Source organism: Ammospiza caudacuta, chromosome 1 (genome assembly GCF_027887145.1).
Source record: "Ammospiza caudacuta isolate bAmmCau1 chromosome 1, bAmmCau1.pri, whole genome shotgun sequence".
Lineage (NCBI taxonomy): Eukaryota > Metazoa > Chordata > Aves > Passeriformes > Passerellidae > Ammospiza > Ammospiza caudacuta.
The window spans coordinates 123,014,299-123,037,436 of record NC_080593.1 but is presented as its reverse complement, the minus strand read 5'-3'; the positions used below and the strand labels follow the sequence as shown (position 1 = coordinate 123,037,436).

General features: G+C 38.5%; 1 protein-coding gene across 4 annotated transcripts in view; it reads left to right on the top strand.

The window, feature by feature from the left end:
- Positions 1-23,138, top strand: part of STAU2 (staufen double-stranded RNA binding protein 2) — a 171,142-nt gene that overhangs the window by 40,553 nt on the left and 107,451 nt on the right. For all 4 annotated transcript variants that reach the window (XM_058813148.1, XM_058813131.1, XM_058813123.1 and 1 more), the window contains 3 exons: positions 11,928-12,087; positions 15,592-15,699; positions 21,680-21,892. In XM_058813148.1, the coding sequence (XP_058669131.1) occupies positions 11,928-12,087; positions 15,592-15,699; positions 21,680-21,892 (481 nt within the window). The remainder of the gene's footprint in view (positions 1-11,927; positions 12,088-15,591; positions 15,700-21,679; positions 21,893-23,138) is intronic.

Below are 23,138 nucleotides of genomic sequence, written 5' to 3'. Positions count from 1 at the left end.
AGCTTTAGCTGGCCCTGCATGGCCGTTTTTAGAGGTTGCAGAGCTGATAACTAGCAAGGTAGGGGAGTGTGCATCATCAATTAACTGCACTCATCTGCTGAGGAGTGGCTTATTAAATCAGAATTAAGTGTGCTTTTTCAGCGTGTTCTTGCTTTCAATCCTGCAATTTCCAGTTTTAAAGTGATAGGTTAAATTTCTTACTCATGATAACGCAATTTAATTCCTGTATGTTTACATTCCTCAAAGTGGGAAAAGAATGTAGAACAGTACACACTAATTATTTGAATGGTGAGAATCACTTTGTGAGCTTTCTTGAGCCTTCTTCTTCTGTGGACCTTCTTCCTCTTTCAGGTTAATTAATTCCTGTGAACTCCTAGCCCTGAAATGGTTTTACTAGTAACACTTTTATTAGTATTACATTACTGGCATAAGTATATGATAAAATGAAATAAGTGAGATACTTCATTCTCTCATTTACTTCGTGTCTAGGCTGGCAAGTGACATGATTTTTTTTTTGACATGAGTTTCTTATGTAAAAAGAAAATGATTCTGCAGTCAGATATTCAGCATTGTTTATGTTCTTTTACTGTAATGGCTATTTGGACAGCATTCTCAGTAACCACTCTGCATACTTGTAAAGATTAGTGAGTAATACAGTTCATGGGAAACTTTATGAGTTGAAGTAGATAAGAGTATGAGATGTTTGTCTTCTGGATGTCTGCTTTAACCTCTGAAATATACAGTGTACATCACAGCTTCATTATGTTTTTCCCTTTTGTTCTTATTATACTTGGTTTTGTGTCACAGAAAAGAATATTTTCTTTTTCCTGGTATTTATATTTTCCTTCCCCCAGCCCCCAACTCCATTTCAGCACTGTCCACTTGACATTTTCCAATGTCTTTAACTCTGGAGGCAGTATTCTTGTTATATTCCTGTATTATTTGTGCTATTTTTACAGTCAAGAATAAGTTGACGTTTTGTAGACCATTTTCATTACTTAGTTATTCAGTTGATAGGTAAAAATACTTCTTCAGAGGATCATAAAATTTTGTTCCATTTTCTCATATTGATTCTGCTGGTTTTCACTTGTTTTTTCTACCTTAGTCTTCAGTATACAGTACTTTGGGAGGTTTTTCTCATCATCATTTTTCCTGGTTTTTTCCCTATTACTTCTTCTTAGCCTTTTTTGTTAGTTTTTTTTTTTTTTTTTTTTTTTTTTTTCTCCTTACATATCTCTTGCACTAGTTTCTCTTTAAGAGAGAGTACTTGGGCTGGTTTTGAGACCCTTCTGGAACTTTGACAAGTGCTTCATCTTAACTCCAGGGGTTTTAGTTGAAGGACAGAGAGCAATCATACTGGAAGCAGAGATTTGAAATTACTCTAAAAGTAGTGCTCCACAGCTAGTTCAGTATGTTTGCTCTATTACTTGTCAGCTTAATCCATGATGGTTCAAACTCCTAAACTTAAAGTGTCTATAGCTTTCTGTTGGTTTCTTCTAATTACTTGTAATGAGCAACAGTTTTATTTTTTACTTCTTGTTGTACATATTTGCTATAAATGGTAAACAAAGTAGTGATAAATGCAGAGAGTAAATATTGAACTATTTATTTCAGTCAAATGTCTATTGAGCAACTTGGAATTCGGAGAAACAGCGATGTGGCAATATTATTGTCTTGTCATCACAAATTCTGCTGGGAAGATTCCAGATTAGTTAATGTTATGTTAAACTGAATCCTCCTCCCTCTTGTTTTTCACTCAGGAATGTTTCGATATTGTGATCGTGGAAATATGAGTAAATTCTTTTTTGTACTAAGTTACTCATGCTGCTTGAAGGAAATACATAGCCTCTAGCTCAGGAAAAGAAAAAAGAATAGAAAAGGGAATTATCATTAGCTTCATGAAAAATTCCTAGACTCATAACAAAGTTTAAAAGAAAGTATAAATAAAGACGGACAGAAAGGTATAAAACTCAACTTGAAATTACTGTGTATTAAAGGTAGATTGTGTATGACTAATGTGTTAACCTTACATGTTATGTGCCACCTCATTTTTTAAGTAAAGAGAGTAAAGTAAATCTTATATTTGTGGGATTCAGTTAAGCATTTTATTGCATTAGATAAGGATAATGTTTTCATTAAACTGAAGGAGAAGGGGATTTGTGTAAGAAATGCAGAGGGGGAAAGAAAAGAAGAATAATCAGCAATATTAAAAGTCAAGCTAAGAGGAAGATTATTAGGTAGAGTTCTTCCAGTTTTAGAATCAACCTTTTAAGCTATTTTTGTTAAGTGTGTTTGCACAAGAAGTAGGAAAATGTTCATGAGATGTAGAAGGCATCATTGATACACAGAAAGGTCAAGATAGGCAGGAAGACTTGGGTGATAGAGAGGACTGATGTATTAGAAATGCAACAAGACTAGACTTTCCAGTCTAAAATGGAAGATTATTAATAGAGGCACTAGTAGTAGTAACTCTGTTGTCACCTGAGGGTTATTCAGTTGAAAACCACAGAACAGAAGTGTTATATTATTAAGTATTTGCAAGAGAATCTGAGAAGAACTAATGTGGTTGAATTAGTGGAGAGGAAAATGTGATTTTTAAGATGTGTTGAGCAAGATATTTCTGGCATAGATACATAAGTACTCCTATTATACAGAACACTGTTTGCCTTTTATTGATATGTGGTCTATCATTCTTGGCTTTTGTATTTCACAACGGGAGCAAGTATGGGGAAGGGCTGTGAAGGATGATCAAGACAGTGGGTAGCCTTTTATACAGAAGAGTTCTGAAATACTTTAACTTGTTCCCTTTCAAAGCAAAGGCTGACAGGGAGTAGGAAAGCTCATCTTGGAGGGTAAACAACTGAAAAATAAATAAACTATATAAGTTATAGGACAGTATTGACACAAAACAAAATAATGTATGTGAAAGTATAGCCAAGGTGAACAGTAGGAGATTCCTAAGTATCAACTCAGCTTCTAGATCATCCTCTCAGCAGAAGCAAGTAATCTCATTTGTTTTCTAATAGACCTTAACAGATAAGGAGGATTACATTATGCAGTTGCCTGCAACTCATGGATCTTGACTGCTTAATGTGGGATTTTCTTGCATTCTTTCATTTGAAATAGAGAAGGCATTTCTATGTTTTAAAATGGAAAGCATCTTTGTTATGTTTTCTGACTATTTTTTAAAAAAATGGACAGATGCTTTTGAATGTCTTTCTGTTAATAATATGTTTCCATCACATGGTTTTCTTTACAATTCTTACATAGTCACTTAAACATTCTTTTGCTTAGGGATTTTCTATAACTAGGTCAAAATTGGTTTCATAAATGACCATAGCAAATACTAAATAGAGAAAAAATACTCAATTATTCAGAATTAATTAAATTCACTTAAAGTTTAAAAGATTTGACTTATGATTTAGCACCAGCCTTTGAATGAATAATAATCTTGGACAAGTATACATGAGTTTTCGTCTTTTAATTCACATCTAGGTAGCTGGGAGGAGGTCAGCATTCAAATAAGGGATGTCTGTGGCTAAAAATGATACACAGTGTGTGCCTTGCTCACTTTACATTAAAAATGTTTTTGGAGGATGTGAAAGTAAGCTAGAAGAGAACAGCCAGAGTAATTCATCATAGAATTATAGAATGGTTTAGGTTGGAAGGGATCTCAAAGATCATCTTGTTCCAACCCCCTGCCATAGGTGGGAACACCTTCCACCTACACCAGGTTGCTCTATGCAACCTGTTCCAGTGCCTCACCACCCTGACAGTAAAGAATTTCCTACTCATGTCCAGCCTCTCACACACCAGCACCCTCCAGTCCTTCTTGGGAGAGCTGCTCTCAATCTGTTCATCCCCCAGTCTGTGCTGATACCAGGGATCACCTCTACCCAGTGTAGCACTGTGCACTTGGTCTTGTTAAATCTCATGAGATTCCTATGGGCCCGTTTATTGAGCTTGCCCAGGTTCCTGTGGATGGCATCCCATCCCTCAGGTGTGACAACCTCCCCACTCACCTTGGTGTCATGTACAAACTGGCTGAGGGTGCACTTGATCCCTTTGTCCATGTTATAAATGTAGATATTAAATAACATCAGTCCCAATACAGATCCTTGAGGAACACCACTTGTCACTGATGTCCATCAGGACAGGGACACTAACTGCTACATTCATGCTGCACTGTCCAAACACTTTCTTATCCATCTAACAGTCCATTCATCAGATGTGGTTCTTTCCAGTTTAGAGAGTGGGATATTGTGGAGAGTGGCTTGGTGACTAAATCCACTTATTCCCCTCAGGACTCTGTTGCAGCCCATCAGGTCCCAGAAACTTTACACTTATATTCAGGTTTATATTCAGGTTCCTCAGGTGGTCATGAATCTGACCTTTCCTTACAATAGAGACTTTGGTGGTGTGAGAGAGGTTGCCATTGAAGACTGGCAAAAAAAGTTGTTGAGTACCTCAGCCTTCTCTTCACTTGTTGTTGCCAGTTTTCCAGCACTGTTTTTCAGCAGGGAGCACTTTCTTTGACCTTTCTTTTCTGGTTAACATACTTGTAGATGCCCCTCTTGTTATTCTTTACATCCCTTGCCAGGTTCAGTTCCAGCTTCACTTTGGCCCTCCTCGCCCCATCCCTGTACAACTGTTCTTCCTCTCAATACTCTTCCCAGGTTACCTGTCCTCGTTTCCATGCCTCTGCACTTGCTTCTTTCTCATTAGTTTGGCTAAAGAGAAAGAAGCCACACAGCCACACAGATCTCTTGTTTTTCTTGATCAGTTTCTTGTTCCTGGGAATTGCTAGCTCTTGTGCTCCATGGAAGACTTCACTAAAGATCTGCCAGCTCTGTTCTGCTCTCTTGTCGCTGAGGGCAGTCTCACAAGGGACCCTATTGATTATCTCCTTGAATATATGGAAGTTAGCTTTCCTAAGATTCAGGAGCCTGAGTTTACTCTTTATCTGACCCATATCCCTCAGGACTGGAACTACACCAAGTTCACTGGCCACTGTAGCCCAGGCTGCCTCCAGTCTTGATGTCCCTCATTAGCTTGCATTGGTGACCAACAGATCCAGTATCATCCCCTCTGGTAGGGCTGTCTATTACTTGGTTCAGGAATCATAAAGTAGAATCATCAAGGTGGGACGAAACCTTTAAGATCATCAATTACAATATCAATGCACGACTACCACTCTTATACCACTAAACCCCAACATCCAGTGCCTCTTGAACACCTCCAGGGATAGTCACACCACCACCTCCCTGGGCAACCTATTCCAATACCTCACCACCCTGATCATGATTTTTTTTTTCCTAACATCCAATCCCAATTGCCCCTGTCTCAGCTTAAAGCCATTTCCTCTTCTTGAGTCTAAACAAACTCAGCTCCCTTGGCTGTTCCTCATAAGAACACATTTTCTAGACCTTTCATGAACCTTGTTGTGCTTCACTGGACATGCTCCAGCTCCTCAAACTGAGGGACCCTAAGCTGAACACAGTACTTGGGGTATGGCCTCACCAATGCTGAGTACAGGGGCGTTCCCTAGTCCTGCTGGCTACACTATTGATACAGATGCCATTGGCCTTCTTGGCCACCTGGACATTCTGCTGGCTCTTATTCAGGCAGCTGTCAACCAGCACTGCCAAGTCCCTTTGTGCTGAGCAGCTCCTCCTGCAGCCTGTAGCGCTGCATGGGGTAGTTGTGAGTGCGGGACTCGGCCCTTTGCCTTAGTGAACCTCATGCAGTCATCCTTAGCCCACTGATTGTCTGTGCAGGTCTCTCTGCAGAGCCTTCCTACCCTCCAGCAGAGCCACACCCAGCTGAGTGTCACTGGCAAATTTACTGCACTCAGTCGCTACATCCAGATCATCAGTAAAGAGATTAAACAGAGATTAAACAGGGCCAGCCCCAAAACTGTGCCTTGGAGAACACCACTAGCAACTGGCTGCCAACTGGATTTAGCTCCATTCACTACAAATCTCTGGGCCCAGCCATCCAGCCAGGTTTTAGCCATCAGAGAGTCCACCCATCCATGCTGCAAGAAGACAGTTTTTCTAGGAGGATGGTGTAGGAAATAGTGTCAAAGGCTTTACTGAAATCCAGGTAGATGACATCCACAGCCTTTCTGTCATCTACTAAGGTGAGCCACTTTGTCACAGATGGAGATCAGGCTGGTCAAGCAGGGCTTTCCTTTTGTAAATCCATTTTGGCTGGTCTTGATCCTCTTGTCTTGTATGTGCTATGCAATGTCACCCTGGATGATCTCTTTCATAACCTTGCCTGGAACTGAGGTCAGGCTGACAGGCCTGTTGTTCCCCAGATCATCCTTCCAGCCCTTCTTGTAGATGGGTGTTACATTTGCTAATTCCAGTCAGCTGGAACTTCTTCAGTTGACCAGAACTGCTTTTAGATTGGAGAGAATCTTTTGGAATTCACCAGTTCCTCCATGACTCTGGGGTAGATCCCATCTGTGCCCATAGTCTTGTGGGTGTTTAGTCAGCATAGCGGGTCACTAACCATCTCCTCCTCATTTACAGGGGCTTTACTCAGCTCCCCATCACCAACTGCTAGCTCTGGGGCCTGGATATTCTGAGGACAGCTGGTCTTGATATTAAAGACTGAGGCAAAGAAGGCATTTGGTATCTCTGCCTTTTCCTCATCCCCTGTCACTACTCTCTGCATTTAACAAATGCTGAAGACCTTCCTTTTGCTGGCAATGTATTTATAGAAACTTTTTTTGTTGTCTTAAACTATAGTGGCTAAATCAAGTTCTAGTTGGGCTTTGGTCCTTCCAGTTTTCTCCCTAGATGACCTTGCAACATCCTTATAGTCCTCTCAAGTTACCAGATCCTCCTTCTAGGGGTGATATATTCTCTTTTTCACCCTAAATTCTCTGTTTAATCAGGCTGGTGAAGAAGTTATCCTGCATGCATTCCAAAAGTCTCCTGGATTGCCTACAGCTCACCCTGCTACTTTCCCAGCAGATGTCAGGGTTGTTAAAGTCCCCCAGCAGGACAAGAGCCTCTGAGCAAAATCCTTCCTGGAACTAGAGCATCAAGGCTTCATCTATAGGCTCTGCTTGATCAGCCTAGTCTATAGTAGACACAGTTCAAGAATAATGGACTGTAGCTCTCAAAAGGGGTACTTGGAAAAGAGAGCCTCTTTGTTCCCAGGTGTTGTTGTGGATCTGCTGAAAGAACCAGGAGGTTCACTGTGTGGAGACAAAAGTGACAGAAGTGGATGTTTCCTTCTTCAAACCATAGAACTCACATCTGTAAGAAATGCACGTGGCTAATGGACTGCTTAGGAAAATAGGATATGGCCAGGGAACAGCTGCACGAAGCAACTTGCTCCCCTAGAGAAATTTCAAATGTTTCAGAGAAAATGTTGTTCACAGCAAATGCTCTTTCCTACTCCCCTGCATGGTCTGTGGCTCTCTATCCCTCTGCTCACAAAGCTCACAGCATTCTCCTGATTAAACAGTGCCAGGAGGGCTGCTAGCTTGATTGACTTCTTATGAAAAAGGAGCCAGGCTGAAAAAGTGCAGAGAGTGACCCTTTCAACAGAGCTGGCATCTGAAGAATGACTTTCCCATTCGGTGTTGTAGGTAATATTTTAGTGGCCTTTATCTTGGCCACTGAAATATGGTCCCAGTTCCTCTTCACTTTGCTAATGTTATGGAATGGGAATAGGGTAATACTTCCTGTAACACTTGTGTAGTGGGGAAGTAATTGGGTTTACTGGTTCTTTTTTACTTAGTTTAAGAATATGTTGACCATTAGAAATTAGAGAAAACTTCACTGACATTTTAGCATGAGGCTAAATTGAAATAAACTTCCTGATTTCTGTGAGCTGCATCGTGCACTTGCTTTTTTTCCCTTTCTAAGAAGAAGGTAACAATATTTATTAAAAACATTTATGCCACTGAGGAATCCAGAGAAATGCAGGAAATGCAGTATGAACACATAAGTAATACTTTATTTGTCTTTGTGTGTGTGGATTTGATGGCCAAAAAGGAAGAGGCCCCAAGGGCTCCTTAGTATGCAATTAATATTTTGGCTAGAAAAGCAGCAGATTGTTTCAGTATGCTTACATGTTATGACATCATATTCCAGTAAAATTATAATGAACAGAATTTTTGTTTGTCTCTGTGGCAAACCAAAATGAGTTTTCTAATTGTCAGCAGACCTTGGTGATTTATTTAATTATAGTGGCGCCCACTCACACCAACTTAGTTGAGGTCTGTCAGCATTTCTGTTATGAACCCCTATTTTTAGGGGTTTATAACTAGTTGTAAATATTTACTCATTGCTGAAACTTGACATCAAGGTCACATTCATAGAGCAAATACCCTTTTTCAGGTTGACTATTCTAGTGGCATTAGCTAAAAAGTAGATTTTAGATGCTGTGAACTTAAAGGGAATAAAGGGATCCAGCTTTCCAGACCTCTTATTTGAAGAATCTTTTTAAGAATCTCAAAAGTCTAGAACAGCCAGATGAAAATGAACTTGTTTTTATAGGTAATATGTGACTGAATGTGTATTATCTGTTATCACACTTTGTTTTCTTCCAACTGAACGTATCATTTCACATGCCATTCTGTTGTCTTCTAGTCTTACAATCTTCTGTAATTTGGCTGTGTTGGTCAGCTTATGTTCTGAGGAGTGTGCCAGTATCATCTGAAAATCTCTTTTACATAAGAATTTTCTCCAAGGAAAACCCTAGCATTTGTAGCTGCCATGTAGAATGCAGGAAGATGCATATTTTCTAAATGAAGATAATTAAAAAACTTTTAGAGACCTAATGAGTCCATATGTGAGGTGTTACTGTTTGAAATCCTGACTATTTCAGTTCTGTAGCTGAACAGAGTGGCAGAGGACTGAGGAGTAGGACAGAGGACTGAGCTGATGAGTAGATGTTCTTATGATGGAAAATATTGTGCTGGTAGATTATTGCAGAATAATCACTAAATTCTGTATAAATATTCCAAAGATTGTTAATGCTTTCACCCTTTTCTGATAACTCATATATAGTATACTAGGAAGGTTTGTTAATGATCAAGATACAGAACTTTGCCTTTGCATGGGCTTGCTCTTATGTACATCTTTAGGATGCAGAATCATTCATTATTAAAACTCAGTTTAGTTGTCACACTGTACTTGCAGACTGCAACACTATGATTGCTTTTGAGGCTTTTGTTAATACAGTCTCTGTCCTCACTGAAAAGAGCAGGGTGTTGTTTCCTTTGACATGCTCCTTGTTGTAGAGAAGCCAGTAGCCTCACAGATTTCATTCATTTTCTGAGGATTTCAGGTGTTCCTTTGCACTTTCCTGGCAATGCTCATATTATCACTGCTGTGTTACAACTCTGCTTGAGGCCAAGGAGAGCAAGAAAAATTTAATCAAAACCATGTAAAAGCCTAATCATTCTGGTGATGCCAAAGAGCTGCATGAGGCTCTAGAGCCACAGGCTGAATATCATTTTTCCTTATTATCACATAAATAGCTCCCTAAACACTCTTTAAATGAAAAGGTGGGGAGGGGAGAGGGAAAAAGAGAAGGCTTGTTGTGGGATTTGAGTTTATAAAGTGGATTAAGTTCATGTGCTTTCCTCCTTTGCAGGCAGTGGGGACAAAGGTAGGTCTAGTAACTCAGCAGGAAACAGGAACTTCTGATGGATATTGTATTTTTCCTAAATCTAGGTAGTTGCTAACAGCACTACCTCATTTTTTTCTCTTTAAAGAGGATTGTGAAGTAATGAGGTGGGACATGCTATCAAGGTGTCTACTGCTTTTGCATGACACAGCTTGTCTTGTGCTAAGCAGCAGCCAACACAGGCAGCCATTTCCAGTCCTGCATCTTCTGGGATGGTGGGAAGATTCCTGGAACTCTTCAAGGAACTTTAGAGTACCTGTTGCTGCAGGGAAAAGAGAACTACAGGAGGCTGTGGCTTCTGGTAAGCTCTAGCAGCTGCCAGTAAGCTTTGTCAGCTGCTCCTGGCCAAAAGCTGCACTGAACTTTCCTTCCAGTCATCTGATTAGAGAGGGTCAAGCACCCTCTCAGCAGGTACTGGGGAAGAACACGTGTAAGTGCAGGGCCCAGAGCACTGCTCCCAGAGAGAGCCAGCAGGCACAGCAGATTGCACAGCAGAAGATGCAGAAGGGAGTTGGAAACTCTGCTGAGGAGGGGGTTGTGCTCAGCAGAGCTGGTGATGCACTACCTGGCACAGTTCCTAGCACCATCTGGAGCAGCTCTCCTGTTACATCAGAGACCTTGAGTCAGAGCTAGCTCCAGAGCTCTAGCCAGGCTGTAGAGATTGTGGTCTTGTCTGCAGGACGTGTGCCATGTCTGAGGATTTGTGTTGCCAATAAAGAAGATGCAGGAAGATGTCAACAAACTGCTGACATCACTAGATCAAATGAGTGAGAGATCATCCTCTCTAAGACCCTGCAAGTACAAGAGCATGAATTCCCAGCCATACCAAAGGAGGAGCAGGGAGAGTCACTGCTGGTTGGGCTGGGAAACTGGGAGGGAGTCCTGTGATGGCAAGAGATGGAAGCTGGTATTTTTTGGCATTGGCAGGAAGGTTTGCTCCATCTGCAAATCTGCAACAATATCAGTACCAAGTGTTTGAATTCCATTAGGCATGTAGGAACTTTGTAATAGTTTTCCAGAAAGTGTGGTCTGACACTAGAACAGGACATCCAGAGATGTTGTGGAATCTTCATCCTTGGAGACCTCCACAATACCTTGGACAAGGCAGTGTAACTTCAGCTCTTGACCATGTTCTGGATGCTGCTTTGGACCAGGTAATCTCCAGAAGCCTTTCCAGCAGGAGTTATATGATTTTATGAAAATGTTACATAAGCAAAAGTATTTCCAGGCCTTAATAATTCTCAGTAAATGTGTTAAACTGTAAACTGTGTTAAACTGTAAACAAGAAAGCAAAGTAAATACCCACTTTTTGCATGTCATAGAGGCAACTTAGATCACTCCTCCAAGGCCCTATGGCCAGAGGTATATTTGAGCCAGTGTTATGCTTGGTTCTTCCCATATAAATCTAGTTTTAGAGTTAGGCACAAAGTTTAGGGACATTGAGGCCAGAGTACTTGCTCACACTTGTCAGCTTCTGAAGTGCGCTGCTCTCTGATCAACTTTGCATTTTGTTTTACAGTTGGAATGACTGGGTTACATTTATTAATGAAAATACAGAAAGTTGTAATATTAAAAAGTTGCCATCCATGTCCTCAGATGAAAATGGAGAAAGCACACTTTAAAAAGGATCCTTTAAGGGGAATAAGGAAAATAGAGTATTGTGTTTGACTGAATCTGGGTTGAGTCAATCTAGTTTTGTTGTGATGGACCTTGTTTTTGTCCATGCTTTTGAATCCTGGAATCCTGAGGTTTCTTACATTGCTGTAAAATATGAACAAGTTATTTGTCAATTGAGGGTCCATTTCTGCTAGGTGTATTCTCTGTCATCTGACTTTGTTGTCCCTTAGAGCTGAGCTGTGATGACAAGTTTCATATGAACAACCTCACAGTCCTTCTTTCTCCATGCTGCTTCTCTGTGGGACAGGAGTTGTCTCCTCGGCAGGGCTTCCACTGGAATTTTGGATTCTCCTTAGGTTTCATCTTCTCAAGACTCAAACCAAGAGGAGAGCAGAGCTAGGCTGTTGGGCTGATAAACAGGAGAGCTTGTTGTAGATCTCCACAAATGTAGGTGAGGAGCTGGTTTGCACATAGGAGCTGCTGTCAGAGTTACCAACTGCCTTGCTGAGGAACAGTCCATGCATTTGAGTCCTGGGTCTTATTCTGGGAGAAAAGATAATGTTTTATCCCCAAACACTACTCTATTTTACATAAAATGGATAGGTAAAATACCTAACTTGTATTGTTGTTTTCTTTTCATGACTTCCTTCCAGGTATCACTGCCCAGTGCCTAAAATTTTCTATGTCCAGTTAACTGTTGGCAACAGTGAGTTTTTTGGTGAAGGAAAGACTCGTCAAGCTGCTAGACATAATGCTGCAATGAAGGCCCTTCAAGCTCTTCAGAATGAGCCTATTCCAGAAAAATTACCTCAGGTCTGTGCTTCAGGAAACCTTTTTTTTTTTTTAAATAACTTGCTTTTTCACTGCTATGTCTTTAAGCAGCATACATTGCTGCTTAAAAATTAAAATGTTGTGTCATATTATCAAAAGTACTGAACAGAAAAATTATTCTCAGAATAATCTTTCTAAATTGAAAGCAAAAATTTAATAACATTTCCCAGTCAAAGAAGCCAAGACCTCTGGGGGTAGCTGAAAACCACTTGGGATACTGTAGGTTCTCAACAGCAGGTGTGTGTTTGAAGGAGACTAAATTGAATTCTCAGTCAAGTAAATCTCTGTGGCTTGGTTATGCTGAGGTTAAGGGGCACTGGTTGCAGGTTAGTCATGAACAACACCTCTGTCACTTCATGGGTTAGAGCTGTAGGTGGCTGGAGAATGCTGGAGGTAACACTTTGCTGAGATCATGATGGATAGAGTACAAAGTGTTGCACTGTGTAGAGCTGAGTGTAGCTCTCCAGAGAACTGGAGACTGGTTGAAATAGAGTTTAAGGGCTGCTTGGTGCCACAGGACACCATGCAGTGCACACAGGACACCATGCAGTGGTGGGGTGTGCTTTCACCATGGGACATGGTCCATCTCAGTAAAATTCTATTTCCTTCAGCAAAACTGGACAGCTTGGTTATCTGTGGAAGATGATTGATTCATTGCTCCTCAAACATCGGGCATGGGTCAGAGCCAGTGCACATCATACGCTGGCCGGCCTCAAATCCATTATGAGCTTGAGCCTCTTTCTCCCCCACTCCCTGAGAGTGTGCTGCTGAGGGAGCAAGGACAGACCTGCTGGGACCCATCTAGTAATCCCATTAGTAACTCAGTGAACTTGACTGGAATGGGATCCATGGAACATAGCACAGTAGTTACTTACTTAGTCTATCGATATTTTGGCCTTCATGGCCATCCTTAACTCAGCCTTCTGTGTATTCTTCTTCCATTTCAAGCTGTCATTTTTTTTCCCTTTTATTAGAAAAACTTAATAAAGGATAAAATCTTTTATCCATATTAAACCACTGAGAAGGAGTATTTCCACCTTAATACCTAATTGGGCAAATGTGTAGAAGAGCATAAGGTGAGCAGAAGCAAGAAGCAATCAGCCAACAGGGCAGGGCTGCTGGTGAATGTGCTCTCACAAAGAGCTATTGTGTGTCTGCCAAAGCACCTCTGCTGTCTCATAGATGTGAGGCTAAGAAAGGCCTTACAATTAAAGTGTCAGTTGTGGGAATGAGGATCAAATTTAAATCCAAAGTGTCTGAGACACTCTGAACATATTTTATCTTCCTAAGGCTTGAAACTTTATTGCTCGGTACTAATGTCTGAACTTTGATCCTCCCTTTTCTCCACTCACTTTTAGGTTCTCTACTATGTTTGGTGGAAAAAATATGCAGGGAGTTAAATTGTAGGGGCAGAAGGGACAATGAGGGATTTTCTGGACAGATATTTGTATTGATCATGAAAATTTAAACCATAGTTTCTAGTTTAGACTATACATATCTGGTTAAACTAGAGTACAGCTAGAAAACCTGCACATTCTTGACTTGAAGGCTTGCTGACAGTCCAGTGGGCATTATATCATTTAATGTAAATTATGCCAGTGTTTGATTATTCTCAATTTCAAGGATAATTTGTGAGGTATTTATTTTAGAATTAATTTAGCTTAATTTTCTATTTAATTGGTGTTTTCTTAAGTTTGCTAAATGTAACCAACAGATATCAAAAATCTGTCCCACATACATATGTAGAGATTATTCTTAATTACTTTTGAATTTTTTGTAGAACTGATTGTTTTCATAGTGTCAGTGCAAAGTTGTTTTTTTCTAATCAGTAGTTTGTTCTCTGGGCTTTTTTTTGCCATCTTTTTAGATTATCAGTGTCCTTTATAAAGCACAAATTTAATTTAATACAATATCAAGTAATATTCTAACTAAGGTTTTTTACAGAATAGTAGCATCCTATTCTTTATATCCCAATTTTCTTTTTTTACTTTTAAATATTGTTCTTTTAACTCTGCTGATCTTTCTCAGTGAAACTAATCAATGTTTTGCTTGTCCTGTAAGTAATGATCTACATTCTTCATTTCAGTGATACTTTAATTTCATTATATGAAATGAGCTAGAGGTCCTACATAATTTCATTGTAACTACCCTTGTTATTTGCACAGCACTTTTTTGGGTTTTTTTCTGGAGGTTCTGTAAACTTTATAATATTTTCGTTTGTATTTAGCTCCAGATCAATATCAGGCATGTAAATGGCTTTTTTCAGAATCAAAGTTTTGCAACAATTTCATGAGGCAAAAGGTGTTCCTTGTCTGCCTGCTGTAGCCGAGTGTTGGATTTTTGGCCCTGTGTTATCTTAAAGATTAATATATTAAGAGTTAAAAAAAGGTAGATAAAAGATGGATCAATTTCATTGTAATGTGAAGAACCTAGTGCTTTTTAAATGTTGTTTTAGAACTGTGGTATCTGGATTTTGTAGCTATGCTGGTGGCTGAAGATTTAGATCAGACTTTATTATGTAAGATGGGAGCTCTGCAGGAATCCACCTAATTCAGCCCAAGTGTCTTTGATGTTTACCTCCACTAATAAAAAATTAGGAGCCTGGCCAAGGTTACATAGTTGTTGAGAGATCCCAGTTTGAAGTATTTCAGAGCTTTGCAGTTTGAAAATAGCTGGAAGTGAAGCCTCTGAGAACTGAGGAAATGTGACCTGGGGGACAAACACCAAAGGCAGTAGCTGCAAAAGGCAAAACTCTGACTGATCCTGGTGCTAATGGTTGTGTGAGAAAATTTAGATTTACCTGAAGAGTAAAGCAAAGCTGAATTTTAGGCAGAAAAATGTTTCGTGTGCCTTTTGTTTTTTTATCTCTTTGCCTCTCTGTTTGTTATGTTCCTATGGATAAATAAATAATGTTCTATGTTGAGCAAGCTGTTCTCTGTCACTACCTTTTCACACTGGTCATAACTCCCAGAGGGAAGTTGATGGAGGGGCCATTAAGCAGCTGGACCTGCTGAGGACACCTGTAACCTGGTGACCCAGTCAGACTGTGGGGCTGATTGACTGAATTTCTTCTGAGAGAAGTACAGTCTTCTGTACTTGCCAACAAGCACAGAGTTCCTCCTTGCTTAGAAGGGGTACCCACAGAGAGCCTGAGAAATGGGTCAAAGCATCTGTTTGATTCTCGTGTTTGACACAAGTGTGTACTCAGACAACTGTTATCCATGTCATTAATAAGACTAACATCCATAGTTGCTGTCTATAATTAATTTATAAATTAAGGTGTATATGTTCCTTTGTTATGAAGCACAAGCACAATATATATGGCTTCAGTCAGCAGATGTCTGATAATGGGGTGCTGAGATGGATGTACAAATTTACAGCCTGACAGGAGACCTCAAAAGTCTTTGAGAAATGGCGGGGAGGAGGATATTGTATTTTATTGATCTTCTAAGAATTGTAGTGTGATTATGTATGCATCATTTTCAGAATGGAGAAACAGGAAAAGAATCAGAAGAAGATAAAGATGCAAACAAATCTGAGATCAGCGTAGTGTTTGAAATTGCTTTGAAGCGCAATATACCTGTCACTTTCGAGGTATGTGTTACATTTTTGTCTGTGTTACATATTTATCTTGCTAAGAAAGTATTAAAAAAAGGTGCCACTAAAACTCAACACATAATATTAATATATGAAAAATATGAATTTCAAATTAATGGGAATTATACAAAAAAAATTGTCAGTGTGTCAGAGTCTAAGACAATGAATTTTTACTGGTAAAATAGATGCTCTTTAAGAACTTTTAGAGATCTAATACTTGGTTGCAAACAGTTGTATGGCAGAAAGACAGTTAAACCATTTTCTGTACAGAGCTGTGGGATTAGAATCTGTAGCCACACTCAATCTGATTTGAAATAATCTTCAAAAGACTTAGCCAAAGTCTTTGCTTTAACTGTTGGCATTCATATGCTAGAAAAGTTCCAATTGAAACATTTCACCTTCAGTGTGCTGTCTTCAGAAAGTCATGAGTATCTTGCACTCTGATTCTGTTTCACTTATCTATTTCTACTTAAGCTTTCACAAGTTTTTTTGTTTGTTTTGTATGATTTTATCTATGAACCCATTTCTGACACCTTTGTTTACCTGAAGTAATAAAGAGCATTTGGAATAGCTCCAGTGCTATCAATGAAGCAGCTATGGGAGAGTGAGTGATACTAGCAGGAAGTTTTTCTGATGAGAAAATTCTCACAAAACCTTGTTGTAAAAATCTAACATTGTTGTGGTAGGAAGCACCAGATTTTCAAGCTGTTTTGTTTTTTATTTTATTTTTTTAGTGCAGAAAATGCTGATGTAAGTGGCCTTTTATTATTTTATTTTTCTGCATTTTGTTTTACATTTAAACTGGGTCTGCATGAAAGACTCAGTGGATAGTGCTTATACTGGTGATGGTTATTTTAAGTATAGTCATGTATTTGCATGTGAAAAGAATCAAAACCCCTAAGCTGTGGCATGCCTTGCAGTGTGCTGTATGCAGTTTACTGACTGTCCCTGAATTGGCCAGTGTCAAATAAGCTATTTGGATCTTAGAAATCAGAGAAATCTCTCAGAAAGTAGGTAAGAAAAACAAAGAATATTATTCATGACTAAGGAATTCCTTGGTATAGCAAAGGCATAGATGCTTCATATACGTGGTCTATGTGATATGGACTAATTAGAACATTAAGAGGATGTAAAATCTAGAGGATAAAACTGGGGTGTCTGGGGCTGTTGGTGTATCAGTTTGCCACTACATGCCAATCACCCAACTCTTAGCTACGAGCAGTCATAATGGAAACACATGCTTGTGTTTCGAAAAGGAAGCTCGTAATTAATGTCTCAGTTTTCAAACATTATTTTCTACCCTAAACATTTTAAAATATTTGGAGTAGTTCCATACCAATCAATGCACTAAGATGTAAGGAGATGTATGGTCACTGGTCACAGAGGAGCTTGGAAGCTGTAAAGAAAAGAGGGATAATGCTTTGAATGTCTTCTTCACTCCTGGTTGAGCTTATTCAAGGGAAGGCATTTGGTAAGGAGAGAGTGAAGGCAGAAATACTTTGTAAGGAAAAATCTAATGTGTGACTTGCCAAAGAATGTTAACAACATTGAAAAAAGACAGTTTTTTGCTCTCCTGACAGGTTTTGTGTTATTTCCTGCCTTTAAATCTAAATATAGGTGACATTCTCAAATAGAGTTTTGATTGAACTTGGTTCTGGCTTACTTTTCAATAAAACTGCTAAGCAATTATGGATAATCCCCAGAATCTGATGTTTCTAATAGGATTTTATTCACTAATGGTCTTGTGTTATTCCAGGCAGGCATCAAAGCTTTTTCTAGCTTTTATTTTGTGTGTGGTAGCTATAAAATGATCTGCCTTTTCTTCATCTGACAAAGCTTTAGCCAATGTTCCAACAGTGCTGGATTATGCAACAAAGTAATGACTGTAAATATATATTAAGTTCCATGTAAACATGTCCTTAGAATTGCATGAGGGGTGAACAGTCCTTTTGTGTAATGTGGCTAGTTTTAATTGTCTAGGAACTTTAGGATGATTTTAACAAACTTTCTATCTGTTAATTTGTTATATAAAAACATTCAGCTGTAACAAGGAAAAGCTTTACTCCATACTTGTCGCTGGTGCATTATTAGCTAACTTTGATTCATCAGCTTTTAAGTCAAAATGCAACTGCTCTAAGGCATTTGTGGGGTTCCCAATGAACAGTTTTAAAGGATGATTACAAAAGTGATTGCTGTAGGAATTGTTAGAGTAGCTGTAGAATGGTCAATTCGCTTCTTACTTCTGCCTTGACAGTAGGCTAAAATCTTGCTTTTTTTTTGTTTCAATAGATATGTTTTTTATTTCTTATTTGTCGATAAGGAATAGATGAGCCTAGAAAGCATAACTGAGGTCAACAGCTTCAGATATTAGAAAACATTGGGGTATTTCAGATTGCCATTTTATTTTCAGTATTTTTCTTTGTATTGTAGTGTTATTTCTTTAGAATAGCAAATATAATAATGTTTTTTTCATTCTCAAAATCAGAAGTGAAGGCATAGAGTGCCTAAACAGGCAAATTTTCTGCCCCTCCATCCCTGTCCATTGTTCTGCTGGAAAGTGTTTTTAAGTCCGAGTCTTACCACAGTAAGATTCTGCAGAGAATCATCAGAGATTCTGCATATTGAACCAGGGACAGGCCAAGTTGCAGACTCTGGGAAAATAGTTCTCAGCAGGAAGTTTCACACCTATCTGGCTTCTGGTCTCCTGGGGATTAAAGCTTTGGATGCTGACTACTGAGTAACTACTGAGTAACTCTCACTTGGGTTTTGCAGAATGGTCACCCTTCTCATGGCAGGTTTTACACTTTGACATTCAGACTCTTCCTTTTTTCTTGGTTTTTTTTTTTTTGGTTTTTTTTTTTTGGGGTTTTTTTTTAATTTATTTTTTTCCTTTTGTTTTTTCCTTTGTAACTGGGAAAATCTGGTGTGTCTGCCTGCACAAGCTCCTTCAAATATGGAAATACATTGATATCTTAATATCTTATAAATAATCCTGTATTCATAGATGTAGGTGACATGGGTTTTTTGATCTGATTTCTGTCTCCTCTAGTTTTGGAGGGAGTTCAATGTCCATTTAATCTTGCCCTAATCTTTTGAATTTTCTACCTGGCATCTTATTAATAATTAAAGCAGTGTTACTCTTTCACTGTAATGATACTTCTGTTTTTCATTTGTCAGCATGATTCATTAAGTTGAGCCAAATTCGTTCTTGATGTAACTTGACCTTAGATGTGTTTTGGCCCCATGTGTTTTCTCTTGATGTAATTATTCTTTAAATCCATGGAACAGAAAAAGAAAAGTGTATTGAACTGTCACCCTTAATGAAATTCTCAGCTTTAAATTAGCCATGATTAGGTCCACAGGTCGTATCTTTCAACTGAGGAAATAGTTTAATGTCCTAGTGTGTATAGTGTTCTTAGATAGCAAAGGTTGAATTTCTTTTTAGTGTTTTCTGTCCCAAGACTCATAGCACAACTGTTTGAAATCATATGGAGTAAAAAGATCTGAAATCTGGGGTTAACCAAAAATGTTGTTAGGTAAATATTTTTTTTTGCTTAATTACCAAATTTAGATATTTAGCTTTATCCAGATCCCATCTGAATCCTATGGGGTTCATTCCATTGACAGCACAGAATTTTTTCCATTTACACACTAAGATACAGTTTTTAATGTTTTCCAGTCAATTATTTACCTTGTGTCACATACTTAAAATTTAAAAGATGAAAAACACACCAGAAAGCATTAGTTTTTTTTAAGAAATATGTTTTTGTGTATATGAAAATATAATCTGGCTTTGTATTAACATTCTTTCTCTCATATATATATTTTTTTTGTCTGTGTGTGTGCATCTATATACATATGAGAAAACTTATATAAACTAATATTTTAGGAACTCAGCAATTATATTTCTTAACCAAGTTATTTTTTCCTTTTTCATCTGGTCAGTATAGACATTCCTGTGTATTTTATTAATACATTATATTGCATGTAAAGACAAACACCTATATAACAGTATTAGTAGAACCACAGAAAGATTAAGGACCTTAGTAAGGTTAATTTAGCTATGTTTTACAGCAAGCATGTTGTAATACTTGGATAACAAAGTACAGGGATGGTTTGAGGTGCTGTAAAATCGGGTGGGAATGCTGCAGTGTGATGAAGGTGCTCAGCATGGACACGATGCCTGACTGTGTCTGAGAGCAGGAGATGCTGGCACTGGGCTCATCCCAGCTCCTGCTGGCACTGCAGCATCCTGGGGCTCAGCAGGGCTCAGTGCATTGAGAGCACTGCTGCCTTCTCATGTGGTCAAGCTTAAGTGGGCAACTTCAAAGTGAGGCAGTGTTGAAAACACTTCTGAAATGAATACCTGGAATCTTAGAGTGGGAACACTCCTGCATTACAACAGAAAAATCCCATTCTGGCATAGATGTCATCTTATTCTGGGAAAATGGGACTAAGTTGTCTGTTAATTTTAATTTTGTGTCTTTTAGTTGATATATGCTGCAGTAATTGTATTTGCTGGGTGAAGTTGCCACAAAAGAGAACTTAAAAAATAAATACAAGCCTAAGGAGACCTCATTACACTGCAACAGCAAAACTAAATAATGCAAGGGACATGACCTTGATAAAAAGAACTTTAATACAAAACATGTTGTAGTAATGTTAAAATTGAAGGTTTGAGCACATTAAAACTATAGTTATTACACCAAGAAGGCCCTGGTACCTTTACCTCAGTTCCCATTCCCCTCCCTCCTCAACCTAAAGAGACATTACTCTTCTTCAACAAATGGTTTGATATAATTCCATCAAGTGAAAAAAAATTTGTATTGATATTGATTTTGAAGATATTATAAAGAGTTGCCTGTCAGATACTCTAATGTCTCCTTATACATATTACCTATAACAAAGATTAAATTAGGTAGCTGCTTCCGCCCATCAAACAAAATAACTGAACCTTTTCCCAAATGAGGTCTCTTAATTCCTGATAGACATTGTCCAGACCAGTAAATGGTGTGTGCATACACAAAGAGATGGATGGCTATCCTAGCACTTGCAGTGCTCTGATTTGGGGAGGAATACATCCTAGCATCAGCCTTCTGAAAGGAGATGTGTGTGTGTATGGATATATGTGTGTATGTATGTATGTAAAACTGAAGACAGAAAAACACCTAAAAGAAGGTACAGAATTCAGTACCTAATTTCTTTCCATATTAATATAACTTCTTGTAGTGAAGTATTTCAAATGGGTTTTCTCACTTTGTTATACTAAATGTGTTTGGAAGGGAATAAATGAATTTTTTTCAGAAATTTTTGGCTTTTGTGTGAGTTATGGTGGCTCTTCTGTTAATTCTTTTCAGTACTGTTGGGGGGGACAGCTGAGAGTCATGGAAGCAAGAATGTGTCAGCCTTTCAAATGTGTGGGATATTGCTCTGAGCTGTGTACTCTGGCAAGGCAAGAGTTGAGAGCAGGCATCCAGCCTGCACTTATTGACACTGAAGTTTGGGACTATGAACATCCAATGGTTTGATGAGAATTAAAAAAAAATTACAAACAGGTTGAGGTAATGCCAAATTAATACAGTTTTGAATATGTTTGGTATAAAGAAATAGTCAAAGCCTGGTAGACCTTCATGGATTTAATTGCTTTAGTATGTGAAGCACCTTGCAAAGAAAAAACCTGTCAGCCTTGGTCTAAATATGCAGAATTATTGTATATTGTGTTATTCTATAAATCTTTAAAAATGTAGGTCTACTCTTACTTTCTGTGAAACACTGAATATGATGGTTAGATTTGCTTTATCCAACTAGTCTTAATTTTCTGCCCTCAAACCTCATACTGTCATTAATAGTGTGGAAACAATCTAATGCCTTCAGTTAGCAGGAAAACTGTACTAATAATAAGTTCATTGCAGAGATAACAAACATTAGGTTATCTTCTTGTAGGGTGCTTTGACTCAGTGTTACTTTCTTTTAAAAGGTGATTAAAGAAAGTGGACCTCCTCACATGAAGAGCTTTGTTACACGAGTTACAGTAGGAGAATTCACTGCAGAAGGAGAAGGCAACAGTAAGAAACTCTCAAAGAAACGTGCAGCAATGGCTGTACTACAAGAACTTAAGAAACTTCCTCCTCTTCCTGTGATTGAAAAGCCAAAACTTTACTTTAAAAAGCGTCCAAAAACAATATTGAAGGTATGTGTCCACCTTTGAGACAATTAAGAATGTTTGCTCAGAAAGTAACAGTCAGATTTAAAATCAAGAACGGCTTATTTGTTATTTTCTGTCAATATTGTTACAGTTGCTTGCTACTGTCAATATTGTTACTTGTTTGCTTGTGCTAATATGCCTGGGCTTTTTTTAAATCCTGAGAATGCTGTGGGATCCTCAAACAGAATGGCTTGTAAATAGTTCACATCACTGAGGTCTTCAAGGGTTTGGTTCAGGTCCAGCGGAGGATCAATCCCTCCAAGCAGCTCTGTCCAGCCATCTGACGTTTTAGCATCACCTCCTCAGAGAATCCCTTCTAGCATGTCGTGGTTCCCTCCCTGGGCTCTCTCTGCTCCCCAGTTTGAAGAGGGAGAGAGATACGTGAAAAATTAAATTAATGAAGCGCTACTTTAGTGCTTCAATACTTTACTAAAAGTTTGGCCATTAGAAATCTGTACTCAGGATACAAAGTGCAGAGTTCTGAAAGAGCAGCCACAAGAAAACCACTTAAAAATAAGAAAGTAGTTAGGAGAGTGCAAAACTGAATTTGGAAAATGTACAAAAGACTTATTTGTCACCTTCCTCTTTCCATTTGCCTTCAATACAGAATAAGTGATTTTTCAGGAAAACCTAGATTAATTAGATACCTGTCTCCTACTAAAATCCTGCAGATCTAATTTTCAGAAACTTATATGAAAAAGTAGTCAGGAAAATGATTTAATAGAAAACCATCAGCATTAATGCAGCTTTAAAGCTGGAAGATTGAAAAAGTCTTTTGGCTTTGGCATTCACCAAACATCTTGGAAAGTTTTTCTCAAGAAAGAGGCTAAGGGTATAATAGTGAAAAGATTTCTTATATTACCATATGCCATTTGCCATTACGAACTTAAATTTAATTGTACACAGTTGGCCTTGTTAGAAAGGGACATTAATTGTCAAAATAAGCTGAATATGTAGATGGTTTTTATTTTTTGAATATCCAAACTTCTGAAATGCTTTCAATGTGCCCATTTCTTTCAATTTAACTTGCATGTGTTTCGAGCATCAAAAAAAGTGGCAACAAAAACTTCTTTTTATTTGCATATATATTTATGAGGCTGTATCTTATGGCCTGCTCTTTATTTAGCCTGCTCTGCATTTTGTCTCTGCCTGGCTTCTTGCCCACACAGCTGCCCTTGTGTATGACATTGTCTTAGCTCTTTCACCTACATCTTCTCTAACTACTTCAGCA